At 32.1% G+C, this 18,275-nt stretch overlaps 3 protein-coding genes across 5 annotated transcripts in view; 1 reads left to right on the top strand and 2 right to left on the bottom strand.

Moving 5' to 3' along the window:
- Positions 1-291: 291 nt before the first annotated feature.
- On the bottom strand, positions 292-6,452 carry LOC106110046 (PRKCA-binding protein). Of its 3 annotated transcripts, none has more exons than XM_013291731.1 (10): positions 6,287-6,452; positions 6,025-6,123; positions 4,155-4,266; positions 3,683-3,811; positions 3,114-3,346; positions 2,519-2,693; positions 1,824-2,017; positions 1,457-1,609; positions 1,162-1,264; positions 292-757 (listed from the first exon to the last, which is right to left on the bottom strand). In XM_013291731.1, exons 1-10 carry the CDS (start codon positions 6,331-6,333, stop codon positions 419-421), a joined length of 1,584 nt encoding a protein of 527 aa, XP_013147185.1. In that variant the 5' UTR covers positions 6,334-6,452; the 3' UTR covers positions 292-418. The 3 variants fall into 3 exon arrangements, with proteins under 3 accessions (XP_013147185.1, XP_013147186.1, XP_013147187.1); XM_013291732.1 differs by having other exon boundaries at positions 6,025-6,197; positions 6,287-6,448; XM_013291733.1 differs by lacking the exon at positions 6,025-6,123 and having other exon boundaries at positions 6,287-6,451.
- A 495-nt stretch (positions 6,453-6,947) lies between these two features.
- LOC106110047 lies at positions 6,948-7,947 on the top strand. The gene is made up of 2 exons (XM_013291734.1): positions 6,948-7,053; positions 7,295-7,947. The coding sequence occupies exons 1-2, from the start codon at positions 7,039-7,041 to the stop codon at positions 7,598-7,600; spliced, it is 321 nt and encodes a 106-aa protein (XP_013147188.1). The 5' UTR covers positions 6,948-7,038; the 3' UTR covers positions 7,601-7,947.
- A 4,025-nt stretch (positions 7,948-11,972) lies between these two features.
- Positions 11,973-18,275, bottom strand: part of LOC106109941 — an 88,251-nt gene continuing 81,948 nt past the window's right edge. Inside the window, exons 5-6 of the mRNA XM_013291598.1 lie at positions 17,078-18,271; positions 11,973-12,016 (exon numbers count right to left, since the gene is read on the bottom strand). Coding sequence (XP_013147052.1) covers positions 17,087-18,271 — 1,185 coding nt within the window. The 3' untranslated portion in view covers positions 11,973-12,016; positions 17,078-17,086. The remainder of the gene's footprint in view (positions 12,017-17,077; positions 18,272-18,275) is intronic.

The following is an 18,275-nucleotide window of genomic DNA, read 5'->3' as shown; positions in this document are numbered from 1 at the left end:
TTTAAACAATAACGCCACGCTATGTTTTAAATCCAGGCTAGAAATTTAGTAGAGTATCAAGTTATTTAGGAAGCTAAATGTGTCTGAACGAATATGAATATGTATTTTCTCACCAAATAACTCGAAACTAGGCATTAAACTATGTATTTCATTAAGTTTTGACGTCATATTGTAAGCCGTTTGATTAGTTTGTTATATGAAGTGTTTATTTTATAAACTTTACCAAATAAATATTAGATTGTACAAATCGAATGAAGACTAAACAAAAGGAGATTTAAATAAAAGAAAACATTAAATAAAACAGTTTTATTTACCTCTGTATTATAAAATAGAAAGCATTATTTTAGGATACATAAGCTATTATATAATTAACTAAAAAATCTATAACTAAGATAAAACACAATTCACAAAGTAAAAATTACTTTCCAATGTCCAGATCATTTAATAACTTATCGAAAACATCGGTATTATCACTTTTTTGGATAAAATCACTCAAACCATTTTGAAAATCACCGAATTCCTCCGACTGCGTGTCAACTAAACCTAGTTCTGTCAAAAGTGACAGGTTGTCAGTTTCGTTTTTGACGTCGCTGTCAAACGCGTCAGCTGTCAGTTCGGGTAACAACTGTTCTGTGTCAGCGTCATTGTCTCTGGTCTGTCGCCGGTTGTTTACTTTTCCCTCCTTTTCTTCATCTGACGCGTCGTGATATTCCTGAATTTCTTTACCGTATTCTAGATCTTCGTCGTCTTGATTGTCCTAGAAATATGGATTTTTGGTTATATTATATGAAATATCAAATCTATCTTAATAATTTTACCTATATAAGGGTGTAATTACAGATTTGGAAATACAATTTATTTATTTTTTTACTAGTTTTTGTCACCGATTCCGTCCGTGGGGAATTAATAAAAAAACCATGTATCTATGTATTCTTTCAGACTATGTCTATGTCAAATTTCATCCGGCTTTCTATCAGCCGTTTAGGCTACAAATTCTAATATCCATCCATTCATCCACACAATATTAGTAATTATGACTATTCTTATATTTTTCCATCTAATCAACATTTTTTTTATCGTAGTTCAAAATACCACTACTATTATTTGATTTTCAACCTTTGTAGATGTATGTTTTTTTTAATAAACAGTATTTTTAATTACCTGCATTATCTGTGCCGTAGATTTGTACTGGAAGGCATTCTGTGACAAGTCCACTTCCACTGGGAACAATGTCGAGTTCTCTTTCAGATGCTCCACCGTCTGACTGGTGGGAAAGAGATAGTTGCCATTATTAAAAATAAATTAACTCAAAATTTATAATACTGTATTAAAAATATTTAAAATCTAATTTTTTACAGCTGTACATGTACAAAATAATAATATGTATAATAGAAAACAACAGGTTTTATGAGTTTTTGAATTAAATAACATAGGTAAAATAATTAAAAACACTTACTTATGGTAGACCGCTAAACCTTGTATAAATCTCTTGAGTTGATATGCGACGTCCTGAGTCTTCTTATTGTCTAAAAGTTCCAATTTCACCATAACATCTGACCTAAGACGTGCGAACCTAGTTCTTGCTTCTTGTCGACATCTTAAAATCAATCTAAACAAAATATATAATTATTAAATACATGAATAACTGAAGATTTTAGACAGAATAAAATTATGTTAACACTTAGAAGCTTATTTTTAAGCGCCTAATTATAATAAATAGCAATGTTTCAGTTAAAACATTTTATTATTGCTATTTTTTTTCTGAAGGAACAATCAATTTAATTATTAAATCAGAAAAAGAAATCAATAGCTTTTTTATTTACCTGTATTCATAATTGCCAGTTTCGACTCTATACAATGGTTCTTGTAGTGCATTATATCCATATTCCTCGTCATCCATTTCCTTTACTTTGAGACAGTACGAGAGGTATTCAAACTTCGTGTCCGCGTATTTCCTTATAGTTAACTTTGTATCGGGTATCGCTTTGTTAAGGTATGTGCCCATATCTGATAAAATCTGGATAAAAATGTATAAATTTGTTAGTAGGATATTAAACAAAAAGAGGTTAATATGATATAATCCTACAAACTGGTTAGCATCGATTCTTATGGGGATTTAAAAGGAAAATTATTATCTACAAGAACAAAACAACTTATATACAAAATACAGTGAAACCTATAAAAAAACTTCCTTTATTGCAACAATGCAAATCATTTGAAGCACACTAAGACTTTTTTATTCACGATTCTTTAGAGATTCTTAGACTTCGATTCACAATTACGATTTCTGCAAATGGTTAGGTATTGTTTCGACTCTAATGATTTTATCCTTGAAATAACACTGATTTTTCATACTGGTTAAACAAAAAATTACCGAAAACGAATTGAAAACAGCTCAACTCATGTTTAGTCTTCCAGTGCCGGCACCGACAATTTTAGAACTCATCCAGGGTCCATCTTGAGTCATTATAATATGTTTTTACTAATGTCTCGCGAAAGTTTGAATTTAATAACTTACCGGTTTCAATGTTTTTAACATTTTAATGCCATCTCTCTCCAGCGTGCGGTGGTACTGACCGAACTTAGTGAAGGCCTCAGAAGCGCGCGCCTGAGGCTCCCTCACACCGATAGCAGCGAACACATCGCCCAATGCTTTATATGTTTGTAATAGATCGAAGTAAGATTTTAACATTCTGCAAAGTAAAATTTTTGTATGGAATTTTTATATCTAAGCGCCTGTAGAAAAAATATAGGTTAAGTTTTCAGATCGATTTTTTTGCTTTTATGCCAGTGTTGTTTAAAATATTTGTATAACTATCTATGAAACTATTTTTTTTGTTTTTTTCAAACAGAGTTTGTTTGATTTTATAAATCTTACTAATCTATCTAACATTATAAATGTAAAAGTTTAGATGGATGGATGTTTATTAGAGTTTGTAGGCTTAACGCCTGAACGGATCTTGATTAAATTCAGCACAGATGTCGAGGATAGTCTGGAAGACCTCATAGACTATTTTTTTGTTTTTTTTTTTAAATACCACGCGGACAGAATCATTGGCGAATTTTTTTTTTGTTTCTAGGAAAAATAAATATTTAAGTAAAAGCTTTTTTACCTTTTAGCGTTCTCTACTAATCTTTTATATGTATTTTCAGTGTCTCTCATTTCGTTAAGTTTAGCGACGAGAGTATCGTTGCAGAGTATAGCTCTGGAGAAGCCTAACGCGTCAGCAGTACCCGCGGACATATTCTCTACCAATCTGTGTTTCATCTTCTTCATTATGATATCCAATGATTTACCCTGCTTTGGATCCGCGTGAAGTTTGTTGTAGTTAATCGTTACTTCGTCCTGAAATATTACAAATAAGAAACTTCTTACTAATATTATATGGATGTTAGAAAATCTCCTAAAGATTAGAAGATTCTTGATAAAATATGGCACATTTGTATTTATTAAGTTGTTTTTTTATAAACTGCGCCAACGGAGTAGCTCTCGACAGCTAGTTAAATATAAAATGTACTGTTAAAATAAATTTAATAAAAAAACTACAAATCCCAATGTCTTTTAATTTAAGGGTAAAAGACATAGTTGTTGATCATAATCCTAATGAAAAAAATAATTAAACTGTTTTTTTTTTTTGTTTAAAAATTTTGCTTGCCCTAAACAGATTACATTTCACTGTACCTTAGCATTTTGTATCATTTTCGCGACTTCAACTTTAGTCTTTCCCTTCACACTCTGTCCATTAACACCCACTAATTCGTCTCCGCTTTGTAGAGTTCCATCTTTTGAAGCCGGCGTGTTGTCGAAAATCTGCAATGGAACAAATAGGAAGTAGAGTACTTATTTTGTATTTTATTAACCTAATGTAAAACGGACATTTCTATGCCTATAATGTAGCAAACTTAGCGCTAATTGCTCTGTAGAATCTCAATATTTTTTTAATAAATAAGCACTTGACTATAATTCTTTGATATTTTGTGATGTGGTCGAAACATGGTACACGGCAGTCTAGTAAATGCCTTTCTGAAGGTTTCCACGTGACAATTGGAAGGAAATACCCCAGCATCTTCTTTCTATTCTTTCGTTATCAATAAACAGTGAGATGGACTACTTAAATTTGTCCAATACCAATTTTAGAATTTAAGGAACTTACCTGGACGATATACAAGCAGGGGCAGAGTGGAGCCCCACCGCCGATACTGATCCCGATTAGATTCTTCTCATCCTTGCTGAGTACAACACTACCTGACGTCACCGTCATGCCCCTACAACATTTAATACTTAGGAAATTACAGACGATGTGTGTTTGTAACTTATTCTTGATGCAACATAAAAATAGTATGATCTTATGGTAATTGAATTTATAATTTTCTAGTTAATGTACAAAGAAAAAAATACACACGATATAATAGTTACAAAGGTACGTATGCAATTAGACTACGTTAATTTATTTACAGTTAAAATACAAGCTAAAATAAAACTAGCACAAATGTGTTTTAACACACGTATGTACATATTTAAACAAAATGCTATATAAAATTAACGCGAGTAATAGTAAAAGGAAGAAGTAGTAAGAGATGGTTGGATTGCGTAAGTGACATGATCAAATAGAGAGTGACGACTAAACCTTGGTGAGCTGACCCTATAAGGACTAGGAGACGATAATTAAATAAAAGATTTATTTATGAAACATTCTTTATTCGTAAACATCTAGTAGTTTCTGCTCTACATTAGCAATTACTCTAGCAGTTCTTTTTCAACTCTACCACTTAACTCGAAAATGGTGAGACTAGCTTAAAATTTTCCCTAAGCATTTCTAGCTGTTTGTAAAAAAACTTGCATCAACTCTTGATATTGTAGTAAATATCTCTCCTGTCGTAAATCGTTGAAGATGCAATCTGTTGAACCTTGATTGTCTTCTTTAGAAGTACTGAAATTGTGGAACGGTTGTTAATTATTTATCTATAAATAGTTTTAGCAAAAGTTAATAGTGTTCTTCCTTTATTATACATATATTTAATTTAGTTTGCTATTCCCTTGGTTGCAGTCTTACACAAATGTGATCACAGAATGAGAGTCAAAAGGGCTTGAATCATGTAACAAATAGATCCTTTAGGATCTTCTATAAAAGAAGTTTTTCGATGTAGAAAATATTCTGAAAACTTAATCACATTTGCTAAAAGTCTTAGACTAATTTCAGATTATAAAATCACAAAAAAAAAATTAAAATCGCGCAAAATTACGAGGTCTTGGAGTAAATTACCCCAAATTACTAATTTACTCTAAGACCTTGTAATTTTGCATGATTTTATAGTTGAAACAAATAGCTGCACTTTATACCCGTTTTTACTGCGCTAAAAAGGATACAATATTTTACACTCTTATCTCTGAAAGTGTAACACTTTCACTGTATGACATCATTTTGTGGTATAACACTATTGGACACAAAAAATAGCAGTATCGTTATTTTGTAAGTAAATATGTGAATACTCACCTCTCTATGTTATTCAATTCATTTTCAGGGTTTGGTGAATCCAAAACGATAGAAGCACTGATAAAATATTTTAAATCAATTCATATTAAAAACTTAACACAAAATAAAATAAAAACCAAACAGATTTTTTTACTTTTTTCTTGTTCTTACCTCTCATCCAAATCCATAGATAACAATAAATTATTTTTTCGTTTCCTTCCAGCGCGGCTAAATACACAAAAGTAAAATAAAAGAAAATAAAAAAAGTAAAAAATATCCTACAAAAATTACGATAAAATCGTATAGTTAGTTTTTTTGGTCTAATAAAGTATGATATTTGTATTTTTTTTTAAACATAAATACACTATTTTGTAAACACATTTGTATTTTTTGATACGTTGCATTTTGCATAGGTAAAAAAAGAACTCTATGTAGGACTTTTACTACGTAAATTAACTAAAAACTTAAAACACACATTATCTGTATCTAATTGCGACATTACATACTAAATCTAAATTTACGTTATTTATTGAATAAATTGTATATTTACATTTTATCCTCATACATAGTATGAAGTAGTAGTGATGAAAGTTGCGGATAAATTTTCGGTTCAAACGGATAAATATGATTACTTTGCCACATTCTTTCACTAACAAAACGATAAAAAACACAATATAATACGTCTAAATTATTCTTCGAATATTACACAAACAATAGATATTTCTGCAACACAAAAAGGAAGGATATTACGTTGACTGATAAGCAAAATAGTCGATAACATTTGTATTAAAAAAGTCAAACAACTCACGTACATTTTATCCTCTTCGAAAAAGTAATCATCGTCGTATTCCTGCATCATTTTTATTTTTTATTAGTAAAATAACACTTTACAAAAACATTTGTTGTGCTTCTTTAATTAATTGTCAAAATTATTGATTTTTTCCATTTCGTATTTACGTGGGAGGAAGCGTCGGTAAAACAGCACGCATGCGCAGTCTGGAACGAAAGTGACACAAATTTCAAATACAGGAGAGTAAGAAAAAAGCGACAAGAAAGGTGTGGATTTTTTCTATGTGTTGATTAAATGTTATCCAGTATAATGGTGAGGTGAGAGTTTAACTAAGGGCTAATGTAATATGATTATGACATTGTAATAGTTTCTATAACTATCTTAATTTCTTCGGTACTCCAGGGGGTGGGGGAAAGCCAATTACCATCTTCACCTGGCAATACTCGTGTTATCAACTATGAATATTTGTATTCATGCTAACAAGAAAATTACCAAACTTTTGTTGACTCTATAATTAGTGTATTTAAATTACTTAACACCGTAGACAAAATCGATACAAAGCCAATACAAAAAAAAAATTGTGAAAGACTGTCGTGTAAGGAATGGCGGCATTCGGCAGTAACTGACGCAACACTATCAAGTCAGCCAGGCATAATAACCAGATGATTGTGCAATAAAGCCTGAACTGTTTTTAAATGTAACGTTACGTCCATTTCGCTTGCACGGACAGTACCGTAGAGCACGCTATTCGAGTTGTTAACTCTCTTTTTAAAAATGAACAAAGTTATTGTGAGTGTACTTTTTAATTGACGCTATCATGAAATACCAAATGACATTTATCAATGGTGCTAATTAATTTAAATTTAAATTAGTCATAAATTTTGTGTGGATTCAGTGATTGTTTAAATATTTATTTCATTAGTAAAATATATCTGGTATTTCATGAAGTAGTTAATTTATTTTATGTTTTTTTTTTCGTGATTTTTGTGCAGGTAAAATCTCCCGCTAAAATGTGACGTTTATTTTTTAGTTACCAATTTGTCTATACGTGCTGTTTTACCGACAAGTTTTATGTGGCGATGTTGGCCCCATTGGAGGGTTTATAAGATCGAATCTGGTTGGTCATCCCGTCATCCATGAGGAACAGAGTTGGATCTTCGACCCTGATGTGGCTTTGCGAAGAAGAAAGCAGTTTATCGAACTAAATGGTGATAAGGGAGACAAATTGATTGAGAGACTCGGTTTAGGTATAGATGGGTACGACGAAGAGAGATTAAAAATACAAAGGGTTAGAGACGAAGGGCATTTGGGTGGTTTAAATGCTTTATTACCATAAAATTAGTTTGAAAAAGGATTAGTTTTAGAGCTTAAGAACTAATTTTGTTATTTCTAGTCTACACTGTATTCAATAATTAAAAGTATTAACTTATCTTTTTCTTTTTTTTAATTGTCATTGAATTTGCTGTAAATTTAAGTATGTTATCTCGCTTACTCTCTCTAAAATACCTGAGACCACTATATAAGAATATTTCTCAAGTATTTCAATATTATTAGATGTTATTGTGCGGTTTTGCGACCAAAAATGTAGATACCGACTGTCTAAATACGGTTCAGAGAAACAAAGGAAGGTTGACTAAAACACAAGTTTATTTGAATACTTCGATAAGAGCTTGGTTTACTTTTTAAGTTTATAACAAATAGAGTCTCTTTTTAAATATTTACTGTAAACATAACTTACTATTATCATAAAATTGGTTCTGTATTTGTTTTATTTAAATTATTAATATACATTTTTTACAATCATGTAGCCGACGTTCGGATTAATGAAGTCAACCACAGATTAAATTTCAAATAATGTGACGTATACTATTGATATCTCTGTTTAATCAAAGAGAGTAAAAGGGATAGTATTATCATAAACATAAACAATGTCTATTCACCTAATAATTCAACAATCCTACATTACTTTTACGTAGATGGTGACCTTCGTTTGATTTTTGCAATACAACTAATGACCTTAGAATAATTCTTTGAAAATATAGAAATGTAACCTTTGTTTAATGTCATTAATTTACCGAAACATGTAAAAGTTTTTTTAAGGTGTATGGAAGAGACAAATATATTCTTAGACAGATTATTCATCTTGGAAAGGAACAAAAGCATGAAATGTGAGAAAAAAACAGAAGCGTTTTAAAACGTTCGTATGGCTGGTGCGTTAATTAGTGCTAGTGTGAATGAGGGATTAGTCGTTTCAAGAGAAACCTGAACGTAGTGTGAATAATTTTGGGTAAAATTAAAAAGAAATCAGATTAATTCTTCAGTTTCTACTCGGTTAAATACATGGACGGTATTACAAAAGGAGAGATAAATTGTTTTTTAATTACTTATTGACTAGCTTTACAGAAGATGCATTTTGATTGCGATATAAAGAATTTTGAAGGTAACATTCAAGCTTGCTAATTATGTATTGGGCAGGCAGGTTGCTAAATTGAGTAACTTGTTGCATTTGTTTGAATTGTTTTTATAATATTTATGATATTTATCAACTGAATATTTTGAGGTGTTTTATTAATTTATCCTTGAAGTTTTTTAGCGTTATGCTCGTATAGTTTATTTTTTGCAAGTTCTTTGTAGAATAAAAAAGCAATTTATTTACGTCGTTTTACACTCCTAACATCATACAGTAAAATTAAACGTAAAATTGTATTAAATCAAATGAAATGTTACAAATATCAGCAAAAAAGCCAACATCACGCGGTGTTCCCAGGCGGTCACCCATCCAAGTACTGACCGCGCCCGACGTTGCTTAACTTCGGTGATCGGACGAGAACCGGTGTATTCAACGTGGTATGGACGTTGGCGACAACAAACTTAAAAGTTTTGTACTGAACATACATTTTTTTTTACATTTAGAATCTAGATATTACATTTCTATATCCTCTTTTATTTATATAAACGCGACAATCTAAGTTTACCTTTTAGGATCTTAAGAAAGCTTAAGTTTAATAGTTTAAACAAAAAGTAAGTTTTGTTTCTATAATTATAATTAGTCTACACATTTTATGAAAAATGATAAGTTTTTTGGATATCAATGTAATAGAAATTGGTAATGTAATATCACACATAGGAAATCTTATGCAATTTATAGATTACATTAATTTCAACTTGCAAAAAGCAAATTTTGCAAATAATTTTCTTACCTCACACTAGATGGCGCTAATTCGTAGTTTGTATCATTTGTGTTTACTTTAACGCCATCTATGAGTATGTTTCGAAACTTACTTGTTTTCTTAAGATCCTAAGAGCTGAATTTAGATTGTCACGTTTATATTAATAAAAGAGGATATAGAAATGTAATATGTAGATTCTAAATGTTATAAAAATGCGTGTACAGTACGAAACTTTTAGGCACTTTGTCGCCAACGTCCATACCACGTTGAATACACCGGTTCTCGTCCGATCACCGAAGTTAAGCAACGTCGGGCGCGGTCAGTACTTGGATGGGTGACCGCCTGGGAACACCGCGTGATGTTGGCTTTTTTTGCTTACAATTTTATTATGCGTTCATTTTTTCACATATTTGCAACTAATACATACACGATTCATTAAAGTCAGGTTCTTATGTTTTTTTTTATAAATAAATTTGATATTTGGTTATTTTTCTTCAGTGATTTTTCATTTCAGATTTTTTTATCTATCTCCTAATATGATTAAAGCTACAATAGGGTAGGGTATAAAATACAATAGTTCATAATTATTTCATTTATTCATTTCATTCTTAAGATACATTGTCGAGGAATATTCTAATAAACCTTACATTAATGACGAAAAAGTTATTTAAAACATTACAAGGAATAGGACAACTAGGTAAATACTAAATACAAATATATTTGGATAATAATTTTAGGTTATTCGCAACCGTCATCCCACTCTGTCCCCACTTGAGAATGAAGTTTCATCCGTCACACCTTTTAGTCCCACTATCACCAAGGTGACAGATGGCGCCCTTATAAAATAAAATAAGTTCCAACCGTCACGTCGTAAAAGTGGGACGAATGATACTTTTTATTCTCATCTGTCTTCATATGGGGACAGAACGGGGTGACGGTTGAGAATAATTCATAATTTTGTGGTAATTTTAATCGTAAAGTGTTAAAACAAAAATTTTGCATATTAAAATTAAAAAAGATTCTTTATGCAAAGATCATTTAACAAAAACAGAGTAAATCCAGAAATGGCTGAGAAACGCTGCAAAAAACATCAATTTTGAATTTTATACTAAAAGGTTTTATAAGATCAGAAATTCAAAATTTTAATCTTCAAAACACTTTAAAGAAGTCATTTGTGCAAAACTTTTTATTAGACAGCATTTTTTGAGACATGAAAAATAACCTAATACCCAAAGAATATTTTGCACTTAGAATAATATTGTTTTATCTGTGCCAATCACCTAGAATTCACGTCTTTTTTATTCTCTATCTCTTTCTTTAGTTTACATAATGAAAGGGATAGGAATATACCAATTATGGGAATATAACATGATACATCTGTCGAAGACTCAAAATAGTTTGATTTTATATTTTTTAAACCTCCGAGAGATTTATCATGAAAATAATGTACACTTATCCATTTATATTGGATAATTTTAGACAAATCTAGGAAAAAACCATTTAAATGCATAAAAGGCTCGTGGTAATATATTACACACTCCTAAATTTTTATGTTTGTGGTACATAATACCTGAATTAAATTTCGAAAGTGTCTTTTTCTGTAAATTTATCTAAAACTATCAATTAATAAAATATTATAGAGTAGAAATTGTCATAAATGCATAATCATATGAAGGGTTTATCAATAAAAACTAAATGTATTGTGACTTTTTCTCTTAAAATAATTTTAAAGTAATAATACAAGACATTGTGTTGGTCGTAAAATGGATTTATTTAGTAAGGCACCTCGAGTTTTTGGTTTTTATTACTGGAAATAATTAATTATACTTTGTGACATGATTTGTGACGGAATTTAATTCAAACACAAGTATTATAACTAAAAATGATTATACAATGTTTGTAAACGGAATTTATATTACAAGTAAACTGTTATTCTGAAAATTAAATCAGACGCCATCTATTGTCTTAAAGTAGAAACTGAATTGTGATTTTTAGTGATTCCTTGCAAATAGAGAGTACAAATATTTTCTTAAATATACCGATTCTAGAGAAACTGGTAGTTAACTATTACTATATTCTTACATTCTAATACGAACACCAAAGAAAAATTACCGTAATATGGCATTACAATCATAAATAACGATTTATAATTATTCTTAAAGAGATCAAATTACACTTTTTATTGAAAATTGTTATCATAGCTGAATTTAAAATAATGTAATAATAGTTTTCGATAAGGTCAAACTTCACAAGCGACAAAGTTTTTTGATTACTTTTTGCGGATTAGCGCCATCTTGTATCAGTATTATAAAACCGGATTATTGCCAATGTTTTGTAAAATAATTTCAATTCCAATTTTCTTCTCAAATTACGGGAATTTTCATACATGATTACACGTGTTTTGCTTTTATTTCTTACACAGATGCTGATATTTGAATAATTATTAACTGACAAGCAGCGCCATCTAGTATCAAATTGTTGTATTATAATTCGTTATTTTCGTCCTCGTGTAAATTTCGAATTCGTATCTTCTTTTTCCGGTCTACAAAACGTGTCTTCATTACGTCGTGGACATCGCGGACCTGGAATTGAAAAAATAATTAATATTAATAAACAATTAATAATGTCAAGGCTAAAACAGGCAGCTCTTAAACATAAGATATTTACAAGTTTCAGATATAGCACCGAATATAGAGTTTATTTTTACAAAATAAATGTAATTGTAAAATCTACAATTAATATTTCAATTTTAATGTTTTTCTTGTAAAGAGCTTTATTTCTTAAATTAACTAATAATAACTAATAAATTACCTATACTAATAAGGTTATGATATGAAATATTAATTTTTACTCAAAGAACGCTGCTGGGTTGCTGAAGCTTCCATTTATTTTATTACTAGCTTTCGCTCGCGACTCCGTCCGCGTGGAATAATGAAACAAAAAGGATTAACCTATCTATACCAAATTTCATCAAAATCCGTTCAGCCGTTTAGGCTACAAACATCCATACTTCCATCCATTTAAACTTTCACATATATGATATTATTATGATTTAACTCATTAGTGTTAAGTCTAACTAAGCTATCAACAGAGTTACGTAGTTCGGAAACTTATTAATCAAACCAATAACACTAACGAATGTTTAAAAAAACTGGGAAACCGGACATAAATATTAAAAACGAATAGATATTTCGCGAGGTGTGCCCTAAGGTCAGTCGACCACTTTAAGTGGGACATATAACTTTAAAAGATTTAAGATAAGCTTGTCCACTGGCAAAGTTGAACTGGGTCGTTTAAAAATTAGATGGACGTCTATCACACAGTCGGATTAGTTTAACGATATTTTATATATTACTAGCTTTCGTCCGGGGGTCCGTCCGCGTGGAATTAAATACGAAAACAAAAGTAAGTAGCTTACGAGTTCTTCCAGACTATCTTCTACATCTTTAACAAAGTTTATCTAGACTTGTTTAGTCGTTTAGGGTATAAATGCTATCCAATCAATACATCCATCTAAATTTAATTGTGTTAGATGGCAGTTAGCAAGTAACCGAAAATAACTCATAATAACTATGAATAGAAGGATTTCTAAAGTTTAATTTAATTCCTGGATATAATCTCGATGTTAATACGGTTTACAAATTAAATGTAAACATAAATTTTATGAAGCGTGTGAAGTGTAACATTTTTAATTTCACACTAATAGTTTAAGGAAATATTATATTGATTTACGTTACATTATGGTGTGATAGGCGGCCGGGTTATCCTACATAACGGTTCGTACAAGTTCCTTTTTCGGACTGTGGGAGCTATCTTTCTGGTTTGACTGATTTGTAGTCATCGTGGTTAGATCTGGGACTTTAGTGGTAACCTTAATACAGTTTAAGTTATGTTGGACATTTTATATTTTGAAGCTTTATTTGGGAATCTTCAAATCGATGGCATCGATAACATTTGCAATTGAGAATTTGACAAATGTAAACAATCATATCTTACTAACATTTAGATGGATGTTTGTTAGCGTTTGTAGCGTAAACGGCTGAACGGATCTCCATGAAATTTGGCACAGGTTTAGAGCATAGTTTTATCCCGGGAATAGTTACGGTTCCTGTGGGATTCATTAGTTTTTTTATGTTTACTCGATCATTCTGCAATGGTTCAATATATCTTATTGAAATTTGGCACAGATATCAAACAAAGTCTGGAGTACACGTGGGATAAGTTTCATTCCCGAGAAATGTCCGGTTCCCTAGGGATACGTAGCTTTTTGTTATTTATATTGTTATTTATAAAGTATGTAAAATATTATCCATCGCCTCATTTCATAAACGTTTTCCATAATCCATATTTAATTAAATGTTATTGTAGTTCACGCCACTTTTTTCGTTCTCTTTGCGTCGGCTATAATTCTAAGGCTGTACATAATTCAAATATTATTTATAGACGCGACGTCAAACTGGATTTAGAAGAAAAAACTTGATATCGAGATACTTTTTGTTTTCTTAAACGTTGAATAGGAGAATAGCTATCAGTTTATGGATGACTAGATGTTGCTTGCGACTTCGTATGCGCGAAATTAAAAAAATAATAAAAAATGTAGCCCATTTTACTCAGTGATAACCTAGCTTTTTAATGGTGAAATAATTTTTGTAATCGGTGCAGTAGTTTTTGAGTTATTTTAATACATAAAAATCTAAATATTTCCGCTTTATAATATTAGTATAGACTAGCTCTTCCCGTGCGACTTCATCCGCATGAAATTATGAAAATCTTGTTTTTACATTACATATGTCAAATTATCAATAGCAAATGTCAAAATGATATGACATGACAAACCTCGTCAATCTTGCTTCCTGGATGTTGGCAGCAACTTATGGTCTCTTTCCCACATTAGACTTTTTATCCAAAATATTTACCCCTTAAGTTTAGTTAAGCAAAAATATATAGCCTAAAGCGTGACGTAAGTGTAGGGCTTTTTATTAAAAAAAGAATTATTCAAAAATATGCTGTAATTGCTGACATCTTAGGTAACAAAGAAGTGTGTGTTTAGGCTTTATTGTAATAGTATAGATAGAGAGAATTATCTTTTGCTGGACATCCTTTGTTTAGAGTGAGTCAGTGACGTCATTTTTAAGCTATATATCTATCAGCCAGTGGTGGGACAGGCCTTTAGTTGTTTTGTTTTCAAAAATCTGTCTACATTGCCGACCTTACAAAGGATTTTTTTAACATTAAATGTCCAACTTTGATTAAAGGCGCGGTCCATGTCGTGCTATGTAAAGGCGAGGCATCGCAATTAGTTGCCGTAATGAAATATGGAATTGCCCTTGATGTTTGCATGTTATAATCCAGATTCATAAATTATATTTAAACGTCAATATAAGCTGTTGCCCGCGACTTTATTCACGTGGAATATGCCTGTTACTGAGGGTTAACATAGCTTTTTAATGGTGAAAGAATTTTTGAAATCGGCCGAGTAGTTTTTGAGTTATTTCAATAAATACAAAAATACAAATAACTTGGCGAGGAATTAAAAGAACTTAGTAACCTTGTGTTATTTTATCGAAATACGTAAAGCAGTTTTGGATATATGTTTTATATCCATCCAAACTTTTGTTTTTTTTTTACGGTTTATTGAACGTCGGTAATCTTATTACTTACTAACATTATAATGCGGTTTAACATGGATGGATGGATGTTTGTTAGAGTTTGTAGCCTAAACTGCTGGACGGATCTTCATGAAATTTGGCATAGATGTAGAGGATAGTCGGTAAGAACACAGAGGCTACCGGCTTTTTTTTAAAATTCCCCGTAAATGGAGTCGTGGGCAGAGGCTATTAGTATATAAAACTGAATAAGTATCTCTAATAAAACTTAACTATAAATGTATTTTTAATTACATTCTTGCGAGCGTAACGAATTATTCCAAGTATTTTAATATGACCAACGAAGGCTGGGCTTTTAATTAGACATGCAAATTGTACGTAGACTTAACTTTCTGCATTGCATTTGACAGAAAGAATGATAATTACGAAGCTATCCGTATCCATTAATTCTTTATTACTTTGAGGTTGGACTTTTTTTACGAATTTCAAAATGGCGACCGAGTTATCAAACGTAATGGCATCGAAAAACAGTTTGGCTTATTGGTTAATTTCATTTGGGATATTTATTTAGAAAATATGAAAATGCGTGTATTTTCTGTAGTTATATAGTTTCGATTAAACAGAGTTTTCGGATGTTGGAAGCCTTTTAAATCAGATTTTATTTGAGTAAAATCTTAAGTTTAGATGGATGGATGGATGGATGGATGTTTGTTAGCGTTTGTAGCCTAAACGGCAGAACGGATCTCCATGAAATTTAGCACAAGTTTAGAGCATAATCTGGAACAACACATAGGCTACTTTTATCCCGGAAATAGTTACGGTTCCCGTGGTTATTAATATATATAAATATTAATTTAGTTTTTTAATGTTCACTCGATCATTCTGCAACGATTCAACATATCTTGGTGAAATTTGGCACAGATATAAAACAAAGTCTGGAGTACACATGGGATAAGCTTCATCCCAGAGAAATGTCCGGTTCCCGAGGGATACATAGCTTTTTGTAATTTATATGTTTTCTAATACCACGCGGAGGAAGTCGCGGGCAACAGGTCGTAATATTATATATGCGAAATTTTAGATGGATGTTTGTTAGTGTTAGGCCTAAACTGCTGAATGGATCACAATGAGATTTGTCTTAGAAGTATAGGATAGACTGGAAGAACACATGGGATATTACTATTGTTTTTTTAGCTCCACAAAGTCAAGGGGCAAAGCTAGCTATATAGTTATAATTTTTAAGTCAATACGGCTCCTCTAAGTACGATCATATCTATAGAGCGTTTAACACCGTAGTCCATAATGTCTAAAGCTAGTCAATTAACGCAATAGATGGCTCAGTATTTCCTCATCAAATGCCTCGCATGACATATCACGACGAGCGAAATGCCTGCGACGCAGTCGTCTGTTCAACTAAACAAAATTAAAATCATGTACCAGAAGGGAAAAGTTAACATTATTGATTGTAAACGTTAATTTATATTGCAATAGAATTACACTGTCTTTTAACAGTGGTAGAGCTTTAACATCTCTGCACGAATGTGTCGGCTCGCCCGGTGTAATACCACGACCACACAGACAGGCGTGAAGTGGGAGCAATTCCGCGTAGTCTGATGAGTGTGGTGCTGGAGGCATAATTTTAGCCCGTTTCTCGTTTCATCCTTTTCTTATAAAGAAAGGATTGGATGGGAAAGTGGATTTGACGGTGGATGAAATACATAGAAACACTCTTTATGTGCGTATCCTCCTCCATCGATTTAGGATAGGCAACGCATCTGCAATTGAGGATGTCTATGAGCAGTCGCTTCGCCATTTTGGTGGACTTAGGTGTCAGCTTGCTCGTTTGCCACCTTATTGTATAAAAAAACTCTCTACTAGTGGTTCATTACCCTATAGGGATATATAGAACGTGATAGGGTCCACGGCAGTCCCAGCAGAGGACTACGGTAATGGTAAACAAAGTTGACAACTTGTGAACTCTCAAGGAGAAATAAGTAAATTAAAGTATAAATTTAGAATATCATTAGAAACACTTACCAAAAAAAATTAAAGATACAAAGTGGGCACCCTCTTCTGTGCTCCAAGAGACAGTTTGTTTCCAAGTTTCTTGTAGCTTTCGTTTTTACTCCTACATTTTGGTTTTTCGTTCGCTTCGACCGGACAACCTTTAAGCTCCCAAACGAGATTTGTTAAGGACTTAGGTCTGCTTAGTTTTCTACATCTTTTCTCTGGCAATTTTGGTCCATTTCCTGAATCACCTGACGTCCTTCCACCTGAATGACTCGAGTCTAATGTGCCATCTAATTCCATCGCTTGGTGAATGTTAGAAAGACTTTTGTATCTTATATTGAAAATAGGGGAATCCCCTTTAGTTAAGGGTCTTATTGGACTAGTAACAGGACTAGGTGTTTCCTTGGTTGGGGAATGACTTTTCTGACTGAAGACCATCCGACTTTTGTTGTTGTTGACGCTGTTCTTAATGAATAGTTTAGGCAGATTGTTAGGAGCCGGAGCTATGGAACATTTTTCTTTGTAAACTGTTATTGGCGTTTCTTTAGGTGTGATTGCGGTTTTGCGCGTTCGCTTTTCAGCCTTTTGGATGTTGAGTGGTTTCTTTGTGGGTATCGTTTCTATGGGTGGTGGTTCTGGTTTGATTTCTGTGATCAATGGCATGTGTATTGGAGTGGCGGCTGGCGATGCCGGTGCGGATTCATGTCTTGTCGGTTCATTGGAATATGATGCTTTTATATTTTTAGGGAGAGGCGCAAATCCTCTAACGTAATCATATATCTGATCGATTTCGTCTATATATTCATCGGGAATGCTATTCTCATCTCTATGGCTACTATATATGTGATTGTGACGTGGCATATGTTTATGCTGGTTAGCGTTATCAGACGACATACTTCGCCGTAAGAAGTAACCGGTTTTTATTAATGGTGGAGCATGTAGGGGAGCATTCAAAAGTCGTTTAGGATCACCCAATTTACCATCCAACACGTGTATACGATCGACTACTTCTACAAGCAAACGGTTGCATTTCTCAACCAGTCTCGAGAACTCCATGAAATTTTTAATGTGCTCCTCATTTTTGCATCTTAACATTTTCAAAGGTGCTGCAAGAGGTAGAGCGACTAACGCGTTTCCTTCCTTTTGTAATGGTAATGCGAATACGTGATCCTCTTCGAAGAAGGATAGAAGTCTTAGTTCTGGAACGAAATGACTGGCGCTCTTC

This window comes from Papilio polytes, unplaced genomic scaffold (assembly GCF_000836215.1).
Source record: "Papilio polytes unplaced genomic scaffold, Ppol_1.0 DF820956.1, whole genome shotgun sequence".
Lineage (NCBI taxonomy): Eukaryota > Metazoa > Arthropoda > Insecta > Lepidoptera > Papilionidae > Papilio > Papilio polytes.
The sequence above is the reverse complement of the archived record's forward strand: the minus strand, read 5'-3'. Positions and strand labels throughout refer to the sequence as shown.